General features: G+C 53.1%; 5 protein-coding genes across 5 annotated transcripts; all 5 read right to left on the reverse strand.

Moving 5' to 3' along the window:
• Window positions 1-1,450: 1,450 nt before the first annotated feature.
• Window positions 1,451-4,847, reverse strand: ACO1O0_002798 (Zinc/iron permease; the record flags this gene model as incomplete). Its single annotated transcript, XM_083192261.1, has 6 exons — window positions 1,451-2,331; window positions 2,389-2,445; window positions 3,377-3,504; window positions 3,567-4,435; window positions 4,491-4,606; window positions 4,763-4,847. 6 exons carry the CDS (start codon window positions 4,845-4,847, stop codon window positions 1,451-1,453), a joined length of 2,136 nt encoding a protein of 711 aa, XP_083051318.1.
• A 2,478-nt stretch (window positions 4,848-7,325) lies between these two features.
• Window positions 7,326-8,705, reverse strand: IDH1 (isocitrate dehydrogenase (NAD(+)) IDH1; the record flags this gene model as incomplete). Its single annotated transcript, XM_083192262.1, has 3 exons — window positions 7,326-7,410; window positions 7,471-8,489; window positions 8,673-8,705. The coding sequence occupies 3 exons, from the start codon at window positions 8,703-8,705 to the stop codon at window positions 7,326-7,328; spliced, it is 1,137 nt and encodes a 378-aa protein (XP_083051319.1).
• A 697-nt stretch (window positions 8,706-9,402) lies between these two features.
• On the reverse strand, window positions 9,403-11,560 carry PAK6 (kinase-like domain-containing protein; the record flags this gene model as incomplete). Its single annotated transcript, XM_083192263.1, has 4 exons — window positions 9,403-10,961; window positions 11,030-11,346; window positions 11,411-11,441; window positions 11,497-11,560. 4 exons carry the CDS (start codon window positions 11,558-11,560, stop codon window positions 9,403-9,405), a joined length of 1,971 nt encoding a protein of 656 aa, XP_083051320.1.
• Window positions 11,561-13,261: 1,701 nt separating this feature from the next.
• ubx2 (DNA protein crosslink repair co-factor UBX5) lies at window positions 13,262-14,912 on the reverse strand (the record flags this gene model as incomplete). Its single annotated transcript, XM_083192264.1, has 2 exons — window positions 13,262-14,301; window positions 14,357-14,912. The coding sequence occupies 2 exons, from the start codon at window positions 14,910-14,912 to the stop codon at window positions 13,262-13,264; spliced, it is 1,596 nt and encodes a 531-aa protein (XP_083051321.1).
• Window positions 14,913-16,726: 1,814 nt separating this feature from the next.
• On the reverse strand, window positions 16,727-22,388 carry ECM29 (proteasome stabiliser-domain-containing protein; the record flags this gene model as incomplete). The annotated part of the gene is made up of 3 exons (XM_083192265.1): window positions 16,727-22,046; window positions 22,113-22,159; window positions 22,221-22,388. The coding sequence occupies 3 exons, from the start codon at window positions 22,386-22,388 to the stop codon at window positions 16,727-16,729; spliced, it is 5,535 nt and encodes a 1,844-aa protein (XP_083051322.1).
• Window positions 22,389-24,960: the final 2,572 nt, after the last annotated feature.

Genomic DNA, 24,960 nt, shown 5'->3' on the forward strand with positions numbered 1-24,960 from the left:
AGTTAGTCAGATGCGTCATAAGTAAATAGCCAAAAGCATTAATGACTTACTGGATTTTTGCACTCGTGACTTTGGGGTACTAACTTAAGGGTTAACTTCGAACGACTGCAATGGGTGAAAGAGCATATGACAACTTACAACCGAATTTATAGACTCATTGGCAGAATTTAGAGCCGAGTCATAGAGTACTGGTATATCAAGCCGGGTCGTAGTGCCAATAAACCTCATAAGAAGAGCAGTGGTTCTTTGCATGCTGACGAAGAGGTAAAACGCTTGGAAACGAATAGTATGGTTAGAGAATGAGAACTGTTGTATGGGTTTTGTAACGTGCAAGATGTTAACAGAGGTAACACGAGTCTTGGAATATGTATGGTATGATGTGCGCTTCTACGGGGTTTTATACCAGAGGCATTGGGAACGTACCGCCCATTTACGTATTTCATGCTTGCTGTAATATGATCAGCGCCATGATCTTGAAGCTTTATCTTGACCCTTGGTCACAAGATCACGATACCACCTAAAATGAACTCCCATTGTGTAATAACACATCCTGGACCTTGCCCTATCCGCAAGAGATATTGTGCAGGACTGTAGTAGTGACCATGTGACCATAGGGCTGTGCTTGCTACATGTATTCTGGACAAGGAACTTTGTTTAGCACATGTTGACCGTCGTCTTGCCACTCTATAAGTTAGCTTTGGGGACCCCTTGCCGTCATGTTTAGGCCCGCGCTGATATGCCATTGGTCGACGTTGTAAATAAGGATGCGAGGTCGGAACAGCAAACAATCGCTCGACCGCTTTCGTATTCAAACACAGACTTGGCACGCAAGGGCAGCAATGCAGTTCAAAATAACCATTGCAATCAAGGGTAGGTCTCGCAATCAAGTTCAGGCCTCATAATTCAAGGGCAACCGTCGCAATCAAGACATTACTCGTTGTTAAAGCCAGCGCTTACAATCATGTAAGTCAGAGATAATCATTGTAATCTTATGTTCATTGTGATCGTCCTCCTTTGTTGTTACCGTAGATGTTTGCTTCCAAGGGCACCCATAGTGACCAGCTCGGTGCGAGTTACCCACATATACTCCGGCTGAGCTGCAGGCAGGTTGGACTCATGTATCATCTAAATACCCGTATCGGCGCCAAAACAAAGTGACCCATCGGAGTCTGTTACGGGATATATTGTCTCTATTTATCTTTTTGTATTACCCTCAGCTGATGTCTTAGCCAATACCGTCCAGCTACCCTATTGTGCCATACCAACCTGATCTTATATTCTTGCGGTGCAAAGATCCGGGACAAGAATACTTTTAGGTCCTTCAGGCATTATGTCTGGCACAAATCCTGGATTCTAATGTAGCTACTATATGCCGATCTGCTGGCACAACCCGAAATATAAACGAGCCCTGCCTGCATACTGAACGATATCTATCACCAGCTGCTATCTTTTAAGTAGACCGCATACCCTTTTCAGCGATCAGCTTCATAAACGCAAGTTCCTCCTCCATGGCCTTCGTGCCTGAACCCATCGGGCTAACAGTAGGATATAGGGCCTCCATCTGGACCTCCCTCTGGTGCACCTTGGGCTCCTCCTTGGTGCCAACCATCATCACCTCAACGATATTCCCGTTGCCGTACTTCTCCTCTGTAAGCAGCTTCATCATCACATCAGCCACGTCGTCGGCCGACAGAGCCAGGTCGTCCGGGCTGAGACGGTCCTTGCAGAAGTCCTGGTGGAACAGCGGCGTGCGCGTGGGCCCGGGGCACACGACCGAGTTGCGGATGCCGACCAGCTGCTTCAGGCCCTGCAGCGACTTGACGACGCTGATGACGGCCGACTTGCTGGCGAAGTAGAGCGGCGTCTGGATCGAGTGGATGTAGCCGCCGATGCTGGACATCCAGAGCAGGTTGCCCTTGATGTCGCGGTTCTGCATCCAGTAGTCGATGGCGATCTGGGACAGGCGGATCGGGGCGATGGCGTTGATGGAGAAGATGTTGTAGGAGCCAATGGCGGCATCGGCCGCATCCTTGGACTCGGGCGAGACACCGGGAGGGTTCCAGAAACTTGACCAGGGAGGCTCAAAGATTCCCGCGCCGTTGACGACAATGTCGACGCGGCCAAACGTCTTGAGGGTCTGCTGGAACAGGTCGCTGAGCTGGGCCCAGTCCACCACGTCCGTCTTGTGGAAGGCAGCTGAGGGCTTACCATCTGCAGATGGGTGAGGATACTGGGTGAGAGTGGCCTCAGACTCTGGGCGGAGAGCTAGGTCGCCGATCATTACGGAGCAACCCGCTGCTAGGAGCTGTTCAGCGAGGGCGTGGCTGATACCTGGCGATATTGATTAGACTGGCAGGGCGGCAAGCCATAGGACTAATGTGTGCTTACCAGACCCCCCACCGGTAATGAGAGCAACCTTGCCCTTGACTTCGTATTCGGCCATAGCTCGTTATTTACTTATGAATAGGAAACGGTCTGTTCAATGGTCCAGAAGAAAAGGAGGGGGACGTACGAAGTCGGCAGAGAGCGCAACGACCCCCATCTTATAAGCTGAAAATGGCGTGTTATGAGTAGCAAGAGAGGGGTAACAAGGCCAAGGAGCTTTTTCTCCACAGACTATAGAAAATATCCTTGTCCGGGTGTTACCCCGTTGACTCCGCTACAAATTGGCCAGGGGCATCCCCTGGGTGTCAATTGTCAGGTGGCAGGCACAGTTGTAGTCGTAGCTGTTTAGATAGCGTACGCAAATGCTATAATGATACAAATTCTTGCCACAAGCATACTGTCCACATGCCAGAGATGTCCACAACTATACACTGCCTCTTACAGCGAATATTGCCTCTGGCGACGAGTGCCACGAGGGCTCCCCTCCCCTCGCCTCAGACTGGAAAAGTCTTAGATACATATATGATGTACCTATTTATTAGATTAAAGGGTACCGGTAAATCAGAAGGCATACGAACTTGCCTACTGCCTTTCAATGCCCTCGCTGCAAATGGCCTATGGCCTGATGTTTGACCGGAAGCAACCGCCTGGCTACTTGTACCTGACCTATACATCTAGGGTCGAAATGCTTCCATGACCGGCTGCGTTAGGAGGGCTTCTTTCTACCGCACTTTGGACATAACAAACATTGCGTATGGTTAGAAGTGGAGCCATACCTGGGTTAACGAGCGTGTGTGTAATTACTATGGTGGCGACGGCCTGTCTCCAACATCCCAACCGTGTATAAGCCGATCTTGCGAGATGTGTGGTAAATGTATATGTACAAAGAATGGATGGCTCATGCAAATGCGCCGATAATAGACATGCCAATGGCTTCGCCATCATGTCAGCATCAATAACCCCAAGGCCATGGTGGAGGAGGAGAACTTACCTCCCAGAAGCACCCAGCAAAACGCCTCAATTCTTTGCCTCCCGCTGAGCAGCTCTTTCGCCTCTTCGGAAAGAAAGTCCTCGGCTAGGAGGTCCACAAGAGCAGCGTAAATCAATAGTCCCGACGACCTGCGAGATACGTTAGCTTCATGGTTCTCTTGGACATGCGTAGAAGCCACGGGGTAACTTACATGGCATTGAATATGCCGACAATGATCAACCCAAATGCACTCTCAGGATCGTACGACGACCTAGTGAGGAGCCCGATGGCCTGACCGATGGGGGCCGTGAGGCCAAACGCGCAGACGAGCACCCAGGGGCGGATGCTTCCTTTAGGGTAGGGCACACTGGCGATGCGCGACCCGAGGCCGACGCCCTCGAACATCTGGTGGAAGAGTATGGCAACAAGGAGAATTATGAACCCGTCCGTCGTGATGGACACGGTGATGCCGACAAAGACCGAGTGGAAGAGGATGCCGCCCTCGAGGAGCGAGATGTTGAGGTTCATCTTGCGCAGGACGGTAGGGTCCACTTTCTGCCCTTCCTCGTCGAACAACTCCTTGGCCTGGACCTGGGAGTGGTCGTGTTTCGTATCATTGGGAGTCCTTGTGTGGGAAGGGACAGCAGTTCGGACCATGTTGATCATCTCCATGCGCTGGCGGATGTATTGCTCGTAGAAGACAACGAACCATGCCGGCATCGGCTCGTCGGCGACGGCGCTGACTCGCAAGAAGTTGTTCTCCATCCTTGATACCTCATCGTCTCCGAACTTGTATGGCATCTTCTCGTCATAGTAGATATCGCCCATTGGCAAAGTCATTTCCGAGTCCGGTGTCCCGGGGCGGTGGGTATGCTGGATTTTTATCTTGTCTTGAAAATTGTGTCCCGTGGGACCACCATGGGAATGACCGCCAGTCTTGCTGCTAATGTACATCTCGATAACGAACAGGATGAACATGGACACCATCATGATGGCACCAGGAATAGCAGGGTAGATGTTGGTGAAGAGATCGGGCAGGCATGGGTCTGTGAGGCTACCGAATGCCACGGGAAGAAGCTGCTAAACATTAGCCTTGTTGTCTGCCATTCATCGGGTGGGGGATGGGGAGAACTACATGAACAAAAGCTGTGGCTACAAGAACTCCTGTACCGAAGTGCTTGCAGGCAAAGAATACCGACTCGGGCACCTTCAGCCACTTAATCTTCTTGGCCGCAACTGGGAAACCCGCCCCTAGATATTGATTTTTCTGTCAGCCTAGGCGGAACTGACGCCAGCCTCAACATCGACTATACTAATTGAACTCACCGAGGATAGAAGCGGTCAGAACAAGAACTGCAATAGTTGTTATTAACGGTCATGAGATATATCGGGTAGAAGTGGGCATACACAAGCCGGCAACATGGAGCGGAAGATCGTACTCCACCTCGGGTCCCGTACTGCCTCCTCCACACTGAGGCTTCGCGTCAGCCATTTTCGCGGTGCAGCCTTGGCGCAAAAAATAGAATAAAAACTAAAAGGCTGGCCCGCCAGCTAGAATAAAAGAGGCGGAAATCCCGGACCTCCACCGCAAATAGAAGCGAACAACCAAGGAATATCCAGTATCCTTGACAGCAAAAGAATAAAAGTTGCCCACCAAAACTCCACTCTCGCTTCCAGAGCAGAGAGATTTTCCCGGAGGCTTCAAACTCTGCTATTGGCGTGCAGGGGAGGATATATCTAGTCAGGCTCATGGAGGCGACATGTTCTGATACCCAGTCCCCTCTCACCCATTGGTCAAACCTTCTCCAAATGCTCGACCTTTTAGGTCACGCTCGAGGACTACTTCCAAAGGTCTTACCATCTCACGCTTCAGAACTCTCTAAATTTCCCACAAAGTGGTGCTTCGTGATTCCCACCTGCGAGGATGAGCGCTGGCGAGCGGCAGTCAGTGGCAGTAAGTGGCACCAGCGTCGGGTACCGAGTCAGATACACGGCTAAGGTTTATTTGTGGAAGCCTGCATCGCATTTCGTGTTACGGAAGAGTCCTAGCCGAAGCCGGATCTACCTCCCCGAGTTTTAGATGCAGGTCATTGACTTATCCCTACGCCGACAGGGAGAGTGATGATCCATGCAGCCTCCCCCTGTGAGTCCGGGTTTTATTTAACCTTATATTCAGAAGCTTAGGAGGCAAATTTGACGTGCTGGACGGTATCAGGCTACCAGGCTATATAAATAGTACTGCTAGACTTGTTGTGTAACTTTGTGTGTTTGGGATGCAGGTAGTCGATCAGGGGTTGCCCTGGATGGATCACCGGAGTGAGACGGCTTTTCCTACTTAGAACATATGATTGACTTTGCAATTATATAACGATTGTCAGTAGTTGCGCCTTGTTTCTGGCCGATTATTTCATTCCATAGCAGTCCTTTTCTCTTAGTGGAGGACTGCATCTCTCCGATCACGAAGCGGATGGAACAAAAGGGAGATGCAAACATGGTTACAATCGACTGGAGACGATTATATGAAAGTCATAAAAATATCCGCGTGCAGATGATAGCAGTGTCAGAATTTCGGTGAGATCATCCGAGTGGGACAGATCTCTACGTCCCAGTCCAACTCGCGCAGGTGCGACTCGAACAAGACTCTCCATTGATCTGCTCTTGGCCCTCTTGCCCTGTAGATGCCATGAGCCTTCCTCAATATTTTACATAAACTCTTGTCGTCATTTCCTAGCCTCAGTAGCTTCCTCTCATCAACCAGCCGTCAACAACTTGTAAGTCCCCCCAAAACAAACACCAGGTCAACGCAATACATAACCAGTTCATCGACAAGAAACGAGCATAAGCGAGTTGTATGCCAGGACGCTGAACACCATGGCCATCCACGCCAGTGCTGCTATCACTGTTGCTGCTCCAACGGCTATTGCGCTAACGCCCACCACCACCACCACCACCACCATAACGCCGACAAACCACCATACAACTGCCCCCTCAGCCAACATCATCAAGACTATATTGGCTTTCCTATTCACATTTTCCCTTTTTGACCTCCTCCGCCTTGCCATCGTTATTTATGCTGTGGTCTGTGTAGCTCAGAGCATATGCGTAGGTCTGATAAACGCCTGTAAGAGAAAAATACAACGGAGGCGCGCGGAGAGACTAGAACGCAGGGATAGGTAGGATGCTATGGGAAAGGAGCATTGACAGCGCCGCAAGATTGAAGTGGCGGCAAAGAAAAGGAGTCCCATGGTTTTGGCCGCCCAGGAGGTAATATTACTATGATGGCATCGGTCTGGGTGGCGAGCTCAGTACTTTGCATGCTTTAGCAAGATCATCAACTACATCGAAGTTGCGCGTACATGAAATTGTACCTGAGAAACCTGGTCTTTCACAAAATTCCAAGATCCCTGGTCTCCTATCTCTCCCGCCACGTGCATTCGAGATCTGCTTCATTCAAGCATCGGACCCTGTATGATACCGCACCCGTGCCACTTTGCCTATCCTAGATGATCAAATCCATTCGAGTCAACCCCAGCCTTCAACCCTTCCATACCCATGACTTTGGAACATAAGACGTCAGAACCAGCTCCGACCCGAAGCCCCGTCTATGTCGACGTCCCCGCATTCGATATAAAGGCGCTCTGGCCTCCGAGACTGCACTTGATGGGAAGGTGATTGATCATGCCAATGAAATGTAATTCCTATCAACACAAAAGAGACAAAGGCCATTCACTCATTCACAACTGCCTCTGTAATGCAATTCTACACATACATACAATCGTTCCTCTTCCTATGCCCCTCGTAGTTATCTACTCTCCCTCCTTCAGGCGCCGCCCTATTGGTTCATGGTATGCGCCCTCTCCTCTCCTTGCGCGCGCCCGCTCATGGGTTTTTTTCTCGTGTCAAAGATGAAAAGATAAAGGATGTATCATCGGGTGTTTATGGTGTTTCGTAAGGGTGGTTGTGTGGATATTTAGATGGTCTCCATCTTGTCGAGGATGGCCTTGGTGAACTCGTGGGTAGTGGACTCGCCGCCCATATCGGGAGTGCGGAACTTGCTATCGGATTGTCAGCGTCAAATTCGGATCACGGGACGTGAAAAACAAGTCTTGACTTACCCCTCGGCAATCACGGCGTACACGGCCTTGGAGATGCGGTTAGCATGGTCATCGAGACCAAGGTGGCGCAGCAGCATGGTGCCACTAAGAAGCATGGCCGTGGGGTTGGCCTGGTCCTTGCCCTGGATGTCGAGACCGACGTGACGGCAGCCGGGCTCGAAGACGGCGACCTCGCGGCCCATATTGCAGCCGGGGACGATACCGGGGCCGCCAACCAGGGCAGCGCCAATGTTGGACAGAATGCCACCGTACAGGTTGGGCATGACCATGACGTCGAACTGCTGGGGGCGAGAGACGGCCTGCATGCTGGCGTTGTCGACAATCATGTCGTTAACCTCGAGAGTCGGGTAGTCCTTCGCGGTCTGGTGGAAGGTGCTGCGGAAGAGACCGTCGGCAAGCTTCATGATGTTGGCCTTGTGGATGCAAGTGACCTTGGAACGACCGTTGGCAAGGGCGAAAGCGAAGGCGAACTTGGCAATGCGCTCCGACTTGGCGCGGGTGATGATCTTGAGGGACTCGACGACGCCCTCGACGCTCTGGTGCTCCAGGCCAGAGTACTCGCCCTCGGTGTTCTCACGGATGATGCACAGGTCGACGTCACGGTGGCGGGTGGCGTAGCCAGGGATGTTCTTGATGAGGGAGATGCTGGCGTAGATGTCGAGCTCCTGGCGCATGGCCACGTTGAAGCTCTGGTGGCCGGAACGGCTGATGGGCGTGTGCAGGATACCCTTGAGGCCGAGCTTGTTGCGCTTCAGCGAAGCGACGGACTCGCGGAAAGCAGCCTCGGTGCGGCCGGCGTCCTCAATACCGGACACGGCGACCTGCTCCCACTCGATAGGAACATTGTCGGCCTTGAAGATGGTCTTGACCGACTCCGTAACCTCTCCACCGATGCCGTCACCGGGAATGAGCGAAACCGTGTACTTGCCACCAAACTTGGAGGGCTTGAAGATGTCGGACTGGACCGTCGCGAAGCCGCGGGCGGCCAGAGGCTGCTGGGTGGCAGCGCAGCGCAGGGCCTATGGGAGATGGAGTGTCAGCATTGTCTTGTCTTGATCCTTCGCGGCTCAATGGCCTCGTCGTCATGTCTGCGGGTGGCTGGCCGGTCGAAAGCGTTCGTTGTCCCTCCACCACCATCACCGCCGCCGCCGCCGCAACGCTACCTGGAATGGGAAAGCCAGCGAAATGGCAAAGTCACCTACCTGCGCCGTCCTAACCGATCCTCGCGACAGCATTGTGAGAGTAATTGACCAAGATCCAAGAAGGGGGATGCAAGAGCAAGCAAGGGTGACGATCAGATGCAACAAAAAAAGATCTAAGTTTTTTGGAGAAGTGGTGGTTTTCGAGCAAATCCCGCAGGACCTCTCGACGAATTGGCCCAGAGCCACCAACGTAGCCTTCCCGCCTTGTCCGTCCATGCCGGGCCACCTGCCTTGCCCAGCGCGGCTTTTTGCGGCCAACGGACGCGCCCAGACCCACACCTCGGAAAAATTGGCGGAAAACGAGCCCTCGGCCGAGTCTTCAGCGAGCCCACTAGGCATCGTTTGGTCTAGCGCCCTCGACGCCAAAACAGTGACGGATGGTCAAAACATCATCACCGGTGCAACGCCTCTGTTGTTCGGTGTTATTAGCAACGGGGGATCAGGCGGCAACCCGAAAAGAAAAAAAAAAGAATTCCGTCATTTATATACGCTGGTTCGACACTCGTGGCCTTCGCCATAAACAAGGCCGCTACATCGCTCTGTTTGCCCATTGCTTACCCCGTTTTCTTATATGTCTGTACGTCCTTGTGTAGCCGTCAGTAACCTGTAACTCCAGACCCTTTCCCTTCAGTTGAACCGCCCTTTCCCTTGCCGTCATCCTCTACGCGTTCCCGTCGCTCTCTTATACGGAACATCTCGTTTCTATCTCACAGCACTCGAACCGGAATGCTCACGCCGCCTCCTCCTCGTCCAGCGGCTCTACCCTCACGAGAATCTCCTCCAGCAGCCCCTCCAGGAAACTCCCCACATCCCGCCCCATGCCCACCGGCTCAGCCTTGTCGTAATGGTCGATCTCCTTGCACACGTGTGCCAGCTTGAACACCAGCTTCCGCACCCTCTCGTGAGCCGCCTCCGCCCTCTGCTGCTCCGGCGTCTGTGGCTGTCCTAGGTTGCACAGCTGCTGCACGCGGATCTGCCGCCGCTTGAGAGCCTCCTCCAAAGCCGGGAACATGACGTCGTTGAGCGCATCCAGCTCCCCGTTGGGGTTGGCGGGTGCTGGAGGCGGGAACGATGTTGGCGCACCGGCAAAGTCGGGTACGGGCAGCGGTTTCTGGATGACCGACGGTGCGGGTGACGAGACCTGACTGGCACGTGGCGTCGACTGGGACGGCGCCCTGTGCTGTCCAGACGGAGGGCCCCTGAAAGGCGGGATCTCAGGGATTTGCATGGCGTGTACCTTGGAGCTGGAGACCCGCGACTGCGTTTGATGTGGCGGCGGTACCGGTTTCTCGGGGGTCGGTGATTTCGGCGAGTGCGCCAGATGCAAATTCAGCATGCCCATATCACGCTGCAACTGCACCTGCAGCTCTCGGTCATAGTCAGGGGACTGACTGGGTACCACCGGTAGGTGCTTCTGAGGCCTTGGTGTCTCCATGGTGTTCTCCCTTGCTTGCGTCTTCTGTGGGCTCGCTGGTAACGGCACTTTGGTTGGGGACGGGGATGGTATCTGCACGGGCTTCCGCTGCGGGCTTGTCTGTCTCGATGTCCCAGAGAATGCCTTCACTGTGTCGGTAGGCTGGAAAGTAGTAAAGTCCCTTGTCTTGGTCGGGCTACCTTCGCGCCGCCGTTCGCCGTAATCTTCCCCATTATCCCCCGTACGAGAGGCTCTGGCGTTCGTAGCGTTATGGTCCATGGCATTCAGACCCGGCCGAGTTACCATGTCGCCCCTGTCACCCACCAGCTTGACAGTTCCGAAATCCCACATGTCCTCATTTATCCGCTGTGGCTCCGGCGCTGGGCCGTCATAGCCGTCATACTCATGGTCCTCCTCGTTCTTGTGAGTGGCCGCCCAGCGGGTGTGTCGCTCAATCAGCTCCGTAAGGTACGTCGTCTTCTTAGCCTTGCGAATGAAAGGGTGGCGGAGGAGGTCCTTTGCAGTCGGCCGTTCCTTGGGGTCGCGCTGCAGGCACAGCTCAATAAAGTCCTTGAAGGCCTTTGTGAAGTTGCCCTCGAGCCTCGGCGGCGGGTTTTTTGGGATGAGGAAAAGCACCTTCATCGGGTGGATGTCGGCGTAGGGCGGCTCACCGTTGGCGAGTTCGAGAGCGGTGATTCCCAGTGACCATATGTCGGCTTTGTGGTCGTAACCGGACTGCTTGATAACCTCTGGAGCCATCCAGAAGGGAGTTCCCACGAAAGTGTTCTTCTTGGTCATGGTGGCCGACAGCTGACCCGACACGCCAAAGTCTGCCAGTTTGACCTGACCATTGGAAGTGAGGAGAATATTAGCAGCTAAGCAGATGTCAGTATTGGAAAGTATCACTTCAAGCCTGCCCACCTCGAAATGCCCGAGTTCTCACCTTTGATATCGCGATGCAGTTTCTTGTCAGAGTGGAGGTAGTCCAGCCCCAGAAGCAGCTCCCGCACAATTATGGCGATATAGTCCTCCCCCATCAGCCCCGGCTTCATCAGGTCGGCACAGCTTCCCCCGGAGCAAAACTCCATGACGATCCAGAGCTCAGCGCCCCGTGCGTAGGAGCCATGGTATTTGGTCACGTAGGGCGATTGGAGCTCCGACAGAATGGCAATCTCTTGGATAATATCCTCTACCTCGTCGTCCGCGCTCTCAATATCGATAATCTTGATCGCAACGGACTGACCGGTTCGCTTGTCGACGCTGGAGGAACAATTGTCAGCCTGTGTGGTCTGGCGGTTCGTCGTAGTCGTGGGTCAGAATCTACCCTTTGTACACCTTTCCAAAGCTACCGCCTCCTGTTCAAGGGTCAGATAATATTCTACTGCCGACGGGGCCGCGAAATTCACGAACCAATGCAATATTCCTTCGAGTACAGCAGCTGGGGGTCGAGCGCTTCGCTTCCCTCGTCCGCCATCATGCAGGGGGCCTGGTGGACGGTTGGGATGATGAGGGATGGCTCGCAAAGGATGGAAAAAACAGGTCGTCAATCGTCAATCGCTATGGCATTCGTTCGTAAGTTCGTCGGGGCGTAATTTGAGGAGGTGCGTTATCGTCGTCGTCGCCGTGGCACAGGGCTGAGGTCGGCGGTGAACCCCACCAAACAGGTCTCAGAGGGCTCGAGGTGCACCGTGGCGAAGGTGCAGCAAACAAGGGAGGGGCTGCAAGGCAGAAAACAAAGCAAGACAAAGCCAAATGAAGGGAGAATACAAGACAGAACAATGAAGCCATGCACCAGTCAATGGATGGTGAATGTTTTCAGCAGCACCGACAGGGACCGGAACAAAACAAACCAGCACATCAACAAAGGGGTCATGTTTTGGGCCGCAGTCAGCTTGGACGAGATCCAATAGAACAGCTTCCTCAACAGTGCTTCGAGACGCCGAGCAGCTGCAGTGAGAGTCAGGCGTGGCGGGTGCCTGAAGATGGAGGGGAGGGGGAGCCAGGAACAGCCAGACTGGGGCCAGTGCGCTTAAACACCGCGGGGCCCGCTAACGCACCTCACAAAGCAGGTCACCTCCATTCATCCCTCGTACCATCTGGTAGAGAAATGTCACTAAGTCGAGTCTCGTGGGGGGTTGCTCCCCTACTGCTCGTATAGCGTCACGAACTTCGGTGTAGAGCACCATCGGATTCGTCTTCGTGGTTGAGAACGCGGCCACCAAGAAAGGCCCAAATTGGATCTTGCGGGTAGCCGAATAGCAGCGGACCTGTTAGAGGGGGCGAATCATTGTGCATGCTTCCTTCGTTCAACCAAACCGGTTATACTACTTAGTACTACGTATCCGTGCCTACTATGTAGGTACCTGAGGGGCGCCCCGTAACTGGGGGATCGCCGTGACAAAGGTAGGGAGGGGCAGAAGCCATCAACACCACAACAACAACAACACCAAGGTTCTGAAGATTTGGTGGATTGGATTGGGTATCATATCGCTCGTACAAATGATCGGTGCATACGACAAGTCGTCGCAGGCCATGATCGCAGCCAGGGGCTGGATTGACCCGAAGGTCGCGGCTCATGGAACAACAAGGTCAATATGCAAAATGGGCAACAGCTGCGTCAATTGATAGTAAAGAATGATGATGGGCATCAATCATCTTTGCGACTAATGCCCGTCTCATATAGATAGCGAAAACAATCTCGAGACCTTCCGGGTCAGAATTTCTTGTTGTGGTTTGTAGGTTGTAATCTTCTGTCCACAAAAGCAACGAACGTGGGCATCCCCCAATACACTTTGCCGAGCCCAAAAACAACGGGGAACAACTACGAAAAGGTGTTTTTACCTCTACGAATAGTAATGTTCCTTCCTAATTTCAGTACGGAGTATTTCCATTCATTCAAGGCAAGGCCCCGTCTATAATGCAGCACGTTGCAGCCTGCCTTCTACCTTAGTAGTCAAACTCCAAGTCACCGGTTACGAACAGCTCCTCATGTACTTTGTCTGGATATACATGCACTCATCCATGCCCAATCTGAAGCAGCTTTGGAAGCTCATGATTCCTGCCAGGACCCCCTCCGTTCCTCTCCTGTTCCTCCTGGGCAGTAAACTGTCTGCGTGTGTGTGTGTGCTTCCCGCCATGTGTCCATTGATCGGAAGATTCATAACCCTGTGTATCTTCACTCATCGATAAATTCAATCATGACGGTTCCCTGCTTCAGGCCGTTCTCCTGGATGGTCTCATCCAGACTATCAATAAGATCCTGCCCTTGAGGCATCTTCTTCAGCTCAAACTCGACCCCTTCCTTGCCTTCGAGGGGCTCTGCCTTCAGCCATTCATAGATTCGCCGCACGGGGTCCTGAAGGTTGAACCGCCGAATCACACGGCCTGTAGGGTGGCGGAACTGAATGCGCGTCGTCGTTGCTGGGTTATTCTCCGGTTCTGTCTGTGGGCTTGTGCTCGAGATCTGAGAGAAAGCACTCTGCGCCGCCGGCAATTCGGGCTCCTTGCCCTTCTCCTCTGCTCCAGGCTTGGTGAGCGCATCTGGATCGTGCATGTTCGGGGTCGACGATGAGCCAGTGCTGCTCCCGGCTCCAGCGAGGCTGTTTTTGAGGGCCATTTCCAGCATCTCCTCCTCCGTCATCCGGTCCACGTCCACAGTCTGGGGTTTCCTGGCATTGGTCTGGGCCACGGGGTTCTTGCTGTTGGCCTCCAGGCTGTAACGATCAAGGAACTCTGCCAGCTCTGCCCGAAAGTCCGGCGCAGAGGGGAACGGCCGGCCGCTCCACACCTTGACCTGCTCTCCCGTCCGGGGGTCAATGATGGAGACGTGCGGGTAGTTATCTAGGTTCTCGTGCCCTTGGTTAGGGAAGTAGAAGGTGATGTACTCTTCCGCGTCCGGGTAGTCCTTATCGTATTGCAGGAACAGGAAATGTTCCTTAACCATGTCCTGCACATCCTCGTCTTTCCAAATGTCCCGGTTGAGAGCCTGGCAGTTGAAGTCATTCATATCTTGGAGGTTGACCATAATCCACTTCTTGTCTTCCTTTCCCAGCGTGCGAGCATCGTCCCAGGACAGCCCCCGCTCCATAAGATCGTATGGAGGCCTGAAGAGGTCAGCGAGGCGTCGCGCATGACTGCCGCTATCGCCCTGGGTATCGGGGGCAGGGTTTGTCGATTCTCCCCATATCCGCTGCGCAAACGGGCCGCCAGAACGAGCTATGTAGGGGACACATTAGCGAGCTGGCCGTGTCATAATGAGCATGATGCTTACCAGGTGGCATCCGCCTCCTTCGCAGTTGCTCCAGAATAGCCGATTCAGCATCTCGATCACTAGCGGCCCCCCACGCTGGATCTGGAGCAACGAGCGTCTCCGTCGTTCTGCCAATAGGTGCCCGTACACCATCCTCCCCCAGGGCGGCACCAGCTCCAGATCCAGAGCCGTGATTCTCTTGGTACAACTCCTCTTGTAGCCTCTTCGCCATAGCTGCGTCCTCTTCTTCCTGCGCTACAGCTGCCGCCTGAGCTGCGGCCGCTCGGTCATCGTCGCCATCACTGCCATAGTTGTCATCGACATGCATTATATCATCGTCATCGCTATCAATGTGGATGACTCCGTTCGAGTCTTGCCGTCCCAGGTTGGGTCTCGAGGACGCTGGTGGCTGTCTTGGTGGGACGCCAGTCTGGACACTGGTGGCCAGCTCTGGGTTCTCGAAGAAAAGCTCGATCGCTCGCGAAACATCGTTTCCCGAAAGTGCCATGAAGCTATGCGCAATTTCCGGGCTAGCATCGGTGATGCTACAAAAGGTAGCGATGGCCTCCTCCTCCATGATGTGATGTCGCCACTGTGCAGTCTATCGGGCAGGCAGGTATATGGTAGACCACCGATCTATTGTTGTGTCGAGGACAAGAAGCAAGCGGGCCGTCGAGGGAATACCGGTCGCCAAAGGTAAGACAAGTTCGTCAAAACTGAGCTCGAGGCTGCTTATGCGATGAGAGGCGTGGGTTATCAATGACCCCGCGTATCTCTAGCCTTGACACGCCGGCAGAAGCTGCCCCGCCACCAACAAAGACAGTCAAGAGCTCCAGGTTGGAACTTCTGGTGGGAACCACGCGGTAGTTGTCGTTGGGGGGGCTCGGTAGATCGTGCGCCAGCGGAAGATTTGGCCTTCGTGGTCGAAGATCGGGCAGAGACTGGTGAGAGGTTTGGCACCGAGGTGTTCAGGTGGTAGATGGTGGTGGGTGATGTTAAGGTGCGAAAGCCACAAGGTGCCGATCAGTTTGCGCTTGGCAGCCGAGCGCCACCAGTTGCACCGCGCCTGACAGGCAAACGCCAGTGACGTCGCTGTCACAGCATCCACTCACTGACAGCACCATCGGATCATCAATGACGCGATGCCCTCCGCCGACCGCCCAGCCTACCCTACACCCTGTGACTTGCGAACTTGAATTCGACTAATCTTCGCAATCATATTACAAGGCGATACAATATTCTACTGTAGAATATAAGTTGGTGGCTACTACATGTAGTAATTTTGAGCTGGCGGTTATTCTCTACTAAAAAGGTTTTGGTCATTCTTTGACTTTGCGCTACTCTTTCACTCATTAAACGCTAGTAATCATCTTTTTGATTGTACGGAGTACATGCTGTCTATTGAATTGATGAACTTACATTTCTTATGCTCCTGGGTGTGGCATAGTAGTGAAGAAAATATACTTCTTTCATTCATATTATCTCTATATCTCTCTCTTTGTGCCAAAATCTTCGTTGTTTCCACTTGCCCGCGTAGATGGAGATGGACTGGTTCTTGCCTGCGTGGACTCTTGCCTTAGATGTGCCTTGGGATGTAGTGAGCCTAGTACTTTCCTGTCCTGAACTCGCTTATTCTTTCCAACTTTACTCTCTGTCTAATCTCAATCGATGCCTTAGGTAGGTATTGCTGAGCCATGGAAATGAACAATTCTAAAGTACGCAAGCTACATACTTAGGTATTCATCAAACTCCAAAACAACACCACACACAAAGCCAACGCTTCGCAGAACTACGTCGACAACAAATCCAAGGTGCACGACAATCACCGTGTTTAGAAAGGCAGCCGCATCAACATACCGAGAAACGTGATTGTCTCTTCCAGGTCGATTACGGTCACCACTACTGCTCCCGCTGATACTGCTACCTCGACATCGACCATATCGCCATCACGGCGATTACTAGCATCCAAACCAACCAAGATACCACCATGCCCTCCATCTACCCCCATGTTATGGCTCTTACGGTGTTTATATTCGCATTCTTTGTCCTTTTATTCGTTGCCGCTGTGTGGTATGTTATGTCGCTCGCCGCCAACGTTGCGAGCGCTCGTATGAGGTCGTGAGAGAAGCCTGTGGAGAAACAGAACTGATATGGAGATGAGGAGACGGATAAGATCTCGAAGTAGGGGTAGGACACGGCATGCAAGATGACTTGTTCATCGATATGGCAGCGGCGTGGAGAGGTCGTGATGGTAGGGGTGGTATGGTCAACGAGGTGTATGAAGTATGGAGTTTGGGAGGTCATAACGACTTGGAGCACTATAGGCAGTTCATGAATCTTATTCGTCTCAAACAGATATGCTACCTCTATCTCGGGTGCCCACTAGGCCCATCATTGCCCTTGGCCGCTCTCTGTTACCGAGCGCAGGAGTTTTGCAGCGGCTTTCAACGCTTGCTGTGGCTTCAACGCCCGCTCCATCTCTACCGCCTTCAGAACGTCCTTCTCGAACTCTCCAAGGTCGGGCCCGTTTACACCGAAGGCGCCCGCTAACCTGGCCCTCACAACCACCCCAGTTGCCTCTGCTCGTCTAATCCTCTGGGCTTCATTTCCTGCCTCGGCCTGCTCCACATCCAAGCTGCGGAGGTACTGCAATGAGACTCCATTGTCCTTCTCAGCCCACAATGGTTGGCGACGCTGACTTGAGTCACCCGATTCACTGCTGAACTTTTCAAAATGCTTCGTCAAGTCGTATACGGCATCGTACCAGACCTCTCGCTTGATTGCACCAAACTTGGGGCTAGAGAGGTACGGATGAAGAATGGTCATGATCTTGGCTAGCACCGCCCCAGGTTCGCTCTCCAGCTTGGGGCGGTTGTATCCGCGTGCAATCGCCTCGAGACCGTTCCTTGCGGTCTTCATGGCGAGGTCCTCGTTGGAATCAACCTCCATCTTGTCTTCGTCTTTGAACTCGTCCATGTGTGGGGTCACAATGTCTGCAATCTCCTGGAGCATGTCTAGATCGTCGCGTGCCTTTGCAAAGCGCCAGAGACACTTGAATGCGTGAACTCGGTACTCATCATTGTTTCGTTTCGCCTCCCGGATTGCAATCTTTTTCATCTGAGCGGAAATTTGGGAGTTATTCTTCCACAATGACGCCCCCTTTTCGACGAACTGAGGATATGACTCGAGGAGCTTCTCCTTGCCTGTAAATGTTTTCAGGGCCAGCGTCTTGTCGAAGGTCGGCCACAATGTCTTGAGGTTACCCTCACTAATCTCGCCAGTTGCCTCGCTGGCAGCAGCAACATCGGATACCATGGCACCAACTGTGAAAGCTCCCGTGTGGCGCAGCGCCCACTGGTTGGTGTCCAGGCATCGCTCTACCAGGGCTATGATCTCTGGGACATACCGGACGACTGTTCGATTGCTCCCGGCATGCTGGTCCCACACTTCCTTGAATACCTTTTGTGTGTACTCATCCGTGTCGTGGGCTCCCAGGTATGCGAATGGGAGCAACTCTGTTTCGTTGGCGGTGAAGTGGTCCGATGATATCTTAGCCAACGCCACAACAACATCCGAGATCTTTTGTCGGCGTGATTCGTCCTCCGACTCAATGTACATCTTGACAAGTCTGTCACAGAAACGTGCCTTATCAGTGTCGGATACGGCTCGCATTATGTATGCGCAAGCGCGAGCGTACGCCTGGCTGACTTCGTCGTTCTTATCCATGGCTTGCTTCTCCATCATCTTAAGAAACTTGGAGGAGAATGGCTTGATATCAGCGGTGTGTCGAGTGAAGAGCGTGGTAAGTACACGACTGCACCCAATTTTGGTGGGCATCCCAATGGCGCCTTTGACGGTGGCCTCAAGCTTGGGTGCAAGCTTGGCCATGACGTCTTCGTCAATGAAGCGCAGACAATTCTCAATGGCTTCCGAGATGGGGGATCGGTTCACCATTTGAGAACGCAGCTTGTCAATTTGATCTCGGCTATCCTCGCCGGCTCTCTGATAGTGGTAGTTGATCTGCTCGGGTTCAATCGTGCTAAGCAGCCCCAAAAGTTGGGGGACCACGTCGGGAATGAAAGGCTTCAAGGCGTTCCCGCCCCGCTTAGCAATCTTCATGACAGTGAGGGTTGCGAAGACCTGGACGTCCTTCACTGAGCTCTCCACACCCTTGTCGGAAAGAAGGAATGGAAGAGCCTCTGCCATCATGGCCTTGGCGGCTGAGCTGTCGTTGCTTTCATCCAACTGCCGGACGAGGCTGTTTGACAAGGCCATGCACAACCTGAGAGCTGCCTCCCGCACACTGCCTTTGACATCGTCAAGTACCTTGAGGGCCGCGGTCCAGACCTCACGATATCGCTTCTCGTACTGGGGAAACGGGCGGCCTTGAAGCAAATCTGAGATGGCAGCACAGCTGGCCTCTCGCATGCGCCACTCTCTGCCGAGAATGCTCTTCAGAAGATCGTCCAGGATGTCGTTGAAGTAGTTGTCCAATACTGACCCAGAATCTTTGACAAGGGCTTTCCAGATGTCCTCCATAGACCTCTGCACATTCGTATTTGGATCAAACCTGTACCTGTAAAGCTTTGGATATAGCTTGGGATCAACCTCAGAGTCAGACAGAATATTGGAGAGCCCAAAGCGGCCGAAGGCCGAGCGGGTAGACCAAGTCGCCGCGTTCGCTGCCAGAGACATAAACTTATATACGAGTCTTTGGTCGCCAACCTCGTTAGCAAGGTTGACGATGTCCTTGTACGAGGTAATGGAACTGCCCTCGCCTGTTGGCAAAGCACCAGGTTCAAAGAGCTCAGTGTCCTCGTCGACTTTGAGCTGTGTGCTAGTCCCGGTGAACGCCGATACAAGATCCTTGACCAGGGTGCTCTTGAGGCCGGCATCTCCGCGCTCATAGACCAGCGAGAGACCACGAGATGCAGTTTCCTGTACTAGTTCGTCTCTTGCGCTGAGTAGGCGCATAAACGCAGCCTGTGCCTCTCTCAGCCGCGACTGAACTTCCGCTAGGTGTGAACAGTACTGAACGATGCAGAAGAGCCAGATGCCAGAGGCCTTGAGCAGCGATGGCTTTGTGGCTTTGCAGTCAGTGAACAGTTTGTCCAAAACGGCAGTAGTTAAAGCCTTGCGCGATCCGGCTTGGAGCCGGGTGTTGCGCGGTTCGACATCCAATGTCAATTTCACGTAGTCAGAGTCCCATCGCGCAGTTGCGGCGCTGATGGCGTCTCCGACGGTGAAGTGAACCTCGACTCGCTTGATCTCATGAAGAGCGAATAGCTCTTTCAGTATCGTGCCAAGTACACCCTGGGATAGGATGTCGGAGCCGGGGGCGGTTTCGTCGGCTGAGGTTGTATCGCTCACCCCTACCGCCAGTCTCCCTAGGGCAAGGATAGCCTTCTCATTACCCTTCTTGGCTTGGGCTGTCAGCTTTTCAACCACCTTTGTGACGGAATACTCTCCTTCCGATGGTGGGATAGCGAGGCCAGCGGACCACATCTGAGAGAAACTTTCAAATGCCGTTTCCTGGAGAGAATGGGGGATATTCTCCCCGACAAGGAATCGTAATGGAGGATTCAGCTCGTTCGGGATGGCATGGTTATAAAATACCGACCGCGAACAAAGGTGGCCGAAGGCCAACAACGCTCCTTCGGCCGCGTTCAAGTCAGCACCGAATGCCTTGTCGGCTCCTTCGAAGAGCGATTCGAGCGTCTTTCTCCAGTTTTCCACGACGTCATCTTCGTGTATGGGATGGGTAGCGAGGATGCCAAAAGCCTTGGCACTCAAAGACCTAACCTCCTTGTTGTTTGACTTGATCAGCGGAAGAAGCTCGTTGCTCAACTTGGCCAGATATCCGAGAGCGCCACCAGGACACAGGGAGGCAACATCAACAAAGCACCGTAGGCATTCTTCCGTTATGGGAGAATCCTCGAGCAGAGCTCCGTCAAGACAGGCCTTGAGATAAAAGACCCAATAGCCGCTATCTATGGGTCGGAGATAAGCTCTGATCTTATTTCTGAAAGCAACATCAGTCTTGATGTGAGCGTCCAATGTCTGCATCCAGTCTGGCTCAACTTTGAAGTCATTGAGTGCCGACAAATACATCATTTGCTTGACGTAACGCAGAGCTACAGGGAAGGCAGCAATCCTGTTGCCTGAGAAGTTTCGAAAAGCGAGTTTTGCGTGTGCGCCTGTCAGGTCTTCCATAGATTCAGGCCTGTCGACAGAGTCTGGCGTGATGACGGAGCCGAAGAACATGACCACCATCTCCTTCCAGTCGGGTAGGGTTGGGCTCGCTTCGTTGTGAGCACAATATGTCCAGGGATCTAAGCCTTTGTGTCCCTGCTCAATAACGTCGTTTCGCTCATTCTGGCTACCGCCGACGGCCAGAATATCAATCCATCTACCGTAGATGCTCGAGAAGGGAAGGCATTGGTTGGCCCATTTGACCACAGCGTGTCTCGTACTGCGCACTGCCGGTAGCTCATCGGGCAGGGACATGTATGTGAGCAGCATTGACTTGAGAGATTTCTCCTCTGAACCAATGCTGGGAGGAATGTTCCCGGTGAGGCTCGACAAGGCTCCATCAATGTTCACAACAGTATCGTTGATAGGATCCTCCGAAAGCGATCTGAATAGCCATGCTGCAAGGTCAAGGCGTTCTTGAACTGGCATGTCGGCACTTCTCGAAAGCATACCGATTGTTTCGTAAGCCTTTGAGCGGAGTGTAACATCGTCGGCAGAGGTCTTCTCTGGAACTGGCCACCCCTGGGTCTCGATATATGCTCTCATGCTCTGAATGAGCTGAGGAGCAATCGTGAAATCTTTTTTTGATGGGCCGATCCGTGCCACCCAAGTGAGGTACTGGAAAAGGGCCTTATGGAGCTTTGTGCGTTCAAGGACGCTCGATGGCTGCAGTGCCTGCTTGGCGGGAGATCCAGAGTCTTCGGGCATGAAGTCGAGCTTAACTACCTCCATGATCTGATCGGACATTGTTGTGGAGACAGCCGACTTGGAGAGGATGTTGAGTATGCGCGTGCGATAAGCTGCTTGGAGGATCGAATGGGCCTCAAATAGCCGTCGAACCAGAGTCTCATCTTCCATCGAGACAGAGGTTCTCTTGATAATTTCTTCAGCCGTAGAAGCCACACGATTATCGAAGCTCGAGGCGGCAAAAAGCGCCGGGAGAAATTTTTCTTCGTCAGTGAAAGCGCCGCTGGCAAGGAGGGTGACAAGCTTTGCCTTGAGCTCAGAGACTCTGTCGAAGATCTTATGGGAGCCGGGATTCTCTACACTAAAGAGATCAAGGTCACGCTTTGCAAAGGTTGGATTCGCCTGACTCCAGGTCTGGGCCGCGGTAGGTGGCCTTAACCGGAGGAAGAGCCCTATCATTCTCGCGACGTACTTGGCATCTTCATGGTCAGAAAGGCCAATAGACTCTCTGAATGCCTCATCATCTTTACATCCTCTGGGAGGGATCCGAACATCCAGAAGGAGCCGTAGAATGATCTGGAAGAACGGGCCCTCTCTCGGTTGGCCCTGGTCTTTTGAGCACCCTCCCAAGGCAATGGGAATAAGCTCACGCCGGTCGTGATCGTCAAGGCGTTCTAAGCTGTGCTGAATAAAAGACAAATCGAGCTGTTTAATGATCCCAGATTCCTGGGACTTATACTGCTCCAATAAGGTCTTGACGGGCAGCACGACTCTGGGTAGATGTCAGCATAAAGGGCTCGGGAAGGCACGTTTGCGAAAGTGACCTGGATGTACAAACACTGGAGGCTGAATAAAAGTCTTAAGTCTTCCCAAAATTTGAATCACCTGTTGTCTGGGTCAGTACGTTGTGTGCTTCGGTTTCCTAGGGTGGCATGTTCCGGCTCACCCTCCCCCTCACGGATGCATGCTCGCTGGCAGCTTTTAGGATAACGGGGGCGAGATAGCGCTGCAAAAGCTGATGAAGCTTTTCTTCTTTATTGGCAACACCGAGAATTTTGAACTCGACGCTTTCCACTAGCTGCAGCTCGCGCTGCTCCGTTGCTGGAGCTGCCATGTCGTCTGACTCCTCGAAGCTTGGCTAGCGCTAGCTCACCGCGGGGAGCTCAGCATGAAGCTCCAGGAGCTTACAACTCGGTGATTTCGGGTAGTTCAAAGCGTGTTGGATGGTGGGAATGTAGCATTAAATTAAATCGGGAGAGGACCGTCGCATTTTCAGGGGGTTCGTCTGATCAGGCAACTGAGCTGTGACGCCACTAGGACGTCCGTCTGGTGCTTTCCATCCCTATCATCAGCCACTAGCACTCTGACGTCGCGAGGTTGGAAGATTACTAAGCAGTCGGGTCGGCCCGTCACGTGAGACCAGGCAGGGCTGGCCACGATTCCCACCGTCTCCTCTGTTGAACGTGCCCACCATGTCAAGCCTCTCGTATCTAGCAGATGTCCTCTTCCCCGGGACTGTCGGCATCACACACGGGGACGCTATCTGTCATCCGCTATTTGACTTGAAAGCACTGGCTGCCACAGTTTAACTTGTTTGGTGGCAGTGCATTGTTGTGTCAGCAAACTGCCACCCAAAGCCTACTTACCTACACAATGAAGCTTCATGCACCTTGGCTCAAAGGCGCGCTGCTCATGAGCGAAGCTACCGTGTCTGGACTTGATCTCCAATAGGTTGTAGTCTCTACTAATCAGTTTCCCACATCGTCGCGATTAATACATCAATATCGTCATAAAAAGGTAGCGCCATGATGTGACTCAGCATGTGGATGATCAGAGACTCCATACTGGGTACGTACTATCTTGTTGTTGTGAGGCACCGTGGGATGCACTACGAGTAATGGGTGCCGACCAACTGCCGCCCATTAGGTCGTGACTCCGTCCGTCCACCCGGAGTTTCAGGAGTCACCGGGCGCGGTCGGAAGACTCGGGATCCTCACATCCACAGTTGGGTTCTTAGCCTACCGCAACCATCCCGTCCGACACCGGTCGATCGGACCTCTAACAAAGGAGCGCATCCCCGAGTGCAAAGGGGAGCTGAGCTGGCCCAAGCTGCAAGAGCCTGTCAATATCAGATAGCGGCCCGAGGCGGCCGTGGCCTCCGCAGCCCCTGGCCTGTTGACAGAGGTGGCAGGTTTTGCCTTACATACTAATAATAATGGTATGTAGCGATAGCAAGGAGTATGAGATGTGATAAATCTATGTGGTTGGCATTGGTTGTGGAGGCAGGACTCAATCTCAGACAACAAAAAAGGACAACAAAAGGAAGCATGGAGCTAGGTACGCAGCAAACAAGTCGCTGCAACTCGCAAGTCCGCTTGCCTGCCCTGCCACGGATAGTACTACTGCTAGTAGTACTACGTAGCTGCAATTCAATTGCAAATCCATTGCACGAACCACGAATGCATCCATGGCGTGTTAGAGACTTCATGTGCTCTGTGGCAGAGGATGGGTCACGAGGAGTCACAGATTTGGCCTTTGCAGCGACTCTTCCCCCGCCAACAATGGTCTCCGAGCCCCGTTGACAGATAATGAATGAGCTTGGTTGACCTTCTGTGAGTTTCCTATGTGCTGTTGGGATGGGAATCATGTCCGCGCCTTGACCTCTTCTGGCAACTACGTATTCGTAATAATAGGACGAGTATTCAGCTGGTATCCTCCCTTGCCAGGGTCATCTCCGTCACTTGCGCAGGGGCAGGAATTGTAGGTGTTCTGGGCACCGCACCTCGGCTTGTTAGTGGGCGAAGCGTGAACGCGGAATGTCAAGAGAAGCGCCTTTCTGCGAGGACCGCATAGGAGTGAGACTAGCGAGCTCTGGCAGAGACACCTTCCCACCAAGATGTCTCGGGATATGCTTCGGACTCCAGTACGTACCCCCGTACTTTTACGGGTGCGTGCCTGGAGCGACCACATTCTGAAAGTTGTGGTGGCTGAAAATCTAGAGTGCCTACGTACGTACCATCTTTGAGAACAAAGCGCTAGCGGGCTATCGGCAGCACAGCATGGCTTGACTGCCTCACTATCACTATGTACGCAACAGCGCATGAGAGATGTTGACATGCAGGATCGAATGTGTGAAATATTTTCCCTCACGAGGCCAACCTCAGGGTCCACTTGCAACGCGTGCCCAGAATCCAGATGCTTGGGAACGGCTCCTATTTGTCGACTGAAAAGAGACGGTGCCATGCGACGCCACTTTCGTGGCTTCTCCAACAGGTCAAGGCTTAGGGATGAACCAAAGAGGAGGGGCTTATGACAGTCGGAGACAACGTGGCTCCCGCAAGTTAACACACGTCCTGGGCGGGAAATCATGTCCGCCCCCAAGGTGCCCTACTGGTTGTCCGCATGCTGAATGCACACGGTCGCCGGTTTTGGACGGGACAAAAACTGCTTCGGATGTTGGCGGCAAGTCGCTTTGGCCTGGGGAAGCGGGATGGGCCAGAGACAAGGACTCGCAGCTCCAACGGTCGTGCGGTTGAGTGCGTCTTGTTCGTTGTCTGTGCGACATCCGAATGCTCGCAACACCTGGAGAACTAGGGGATGCAGCACAAACGCAAGCTGAAATAGGTATTCTGGGGTGACATTTGCAAAACGGTGACATACAATTCGGCCGGCAAGGGATAAAGCGA

The sequence above is a fragment of the Amphichorda felina genome (assembly GCF_050947745.1).
Source record: "Amphichorda felina strain 45539 chromosome Unknown scaffold_3, whole genome shotgun sequence".
NCBI lineage: Eukaryota > Fungi > Ascomycota > Sordariomycetes > Hypocreales > Bionectriaceae > Amphichorda > Amphichorda felina.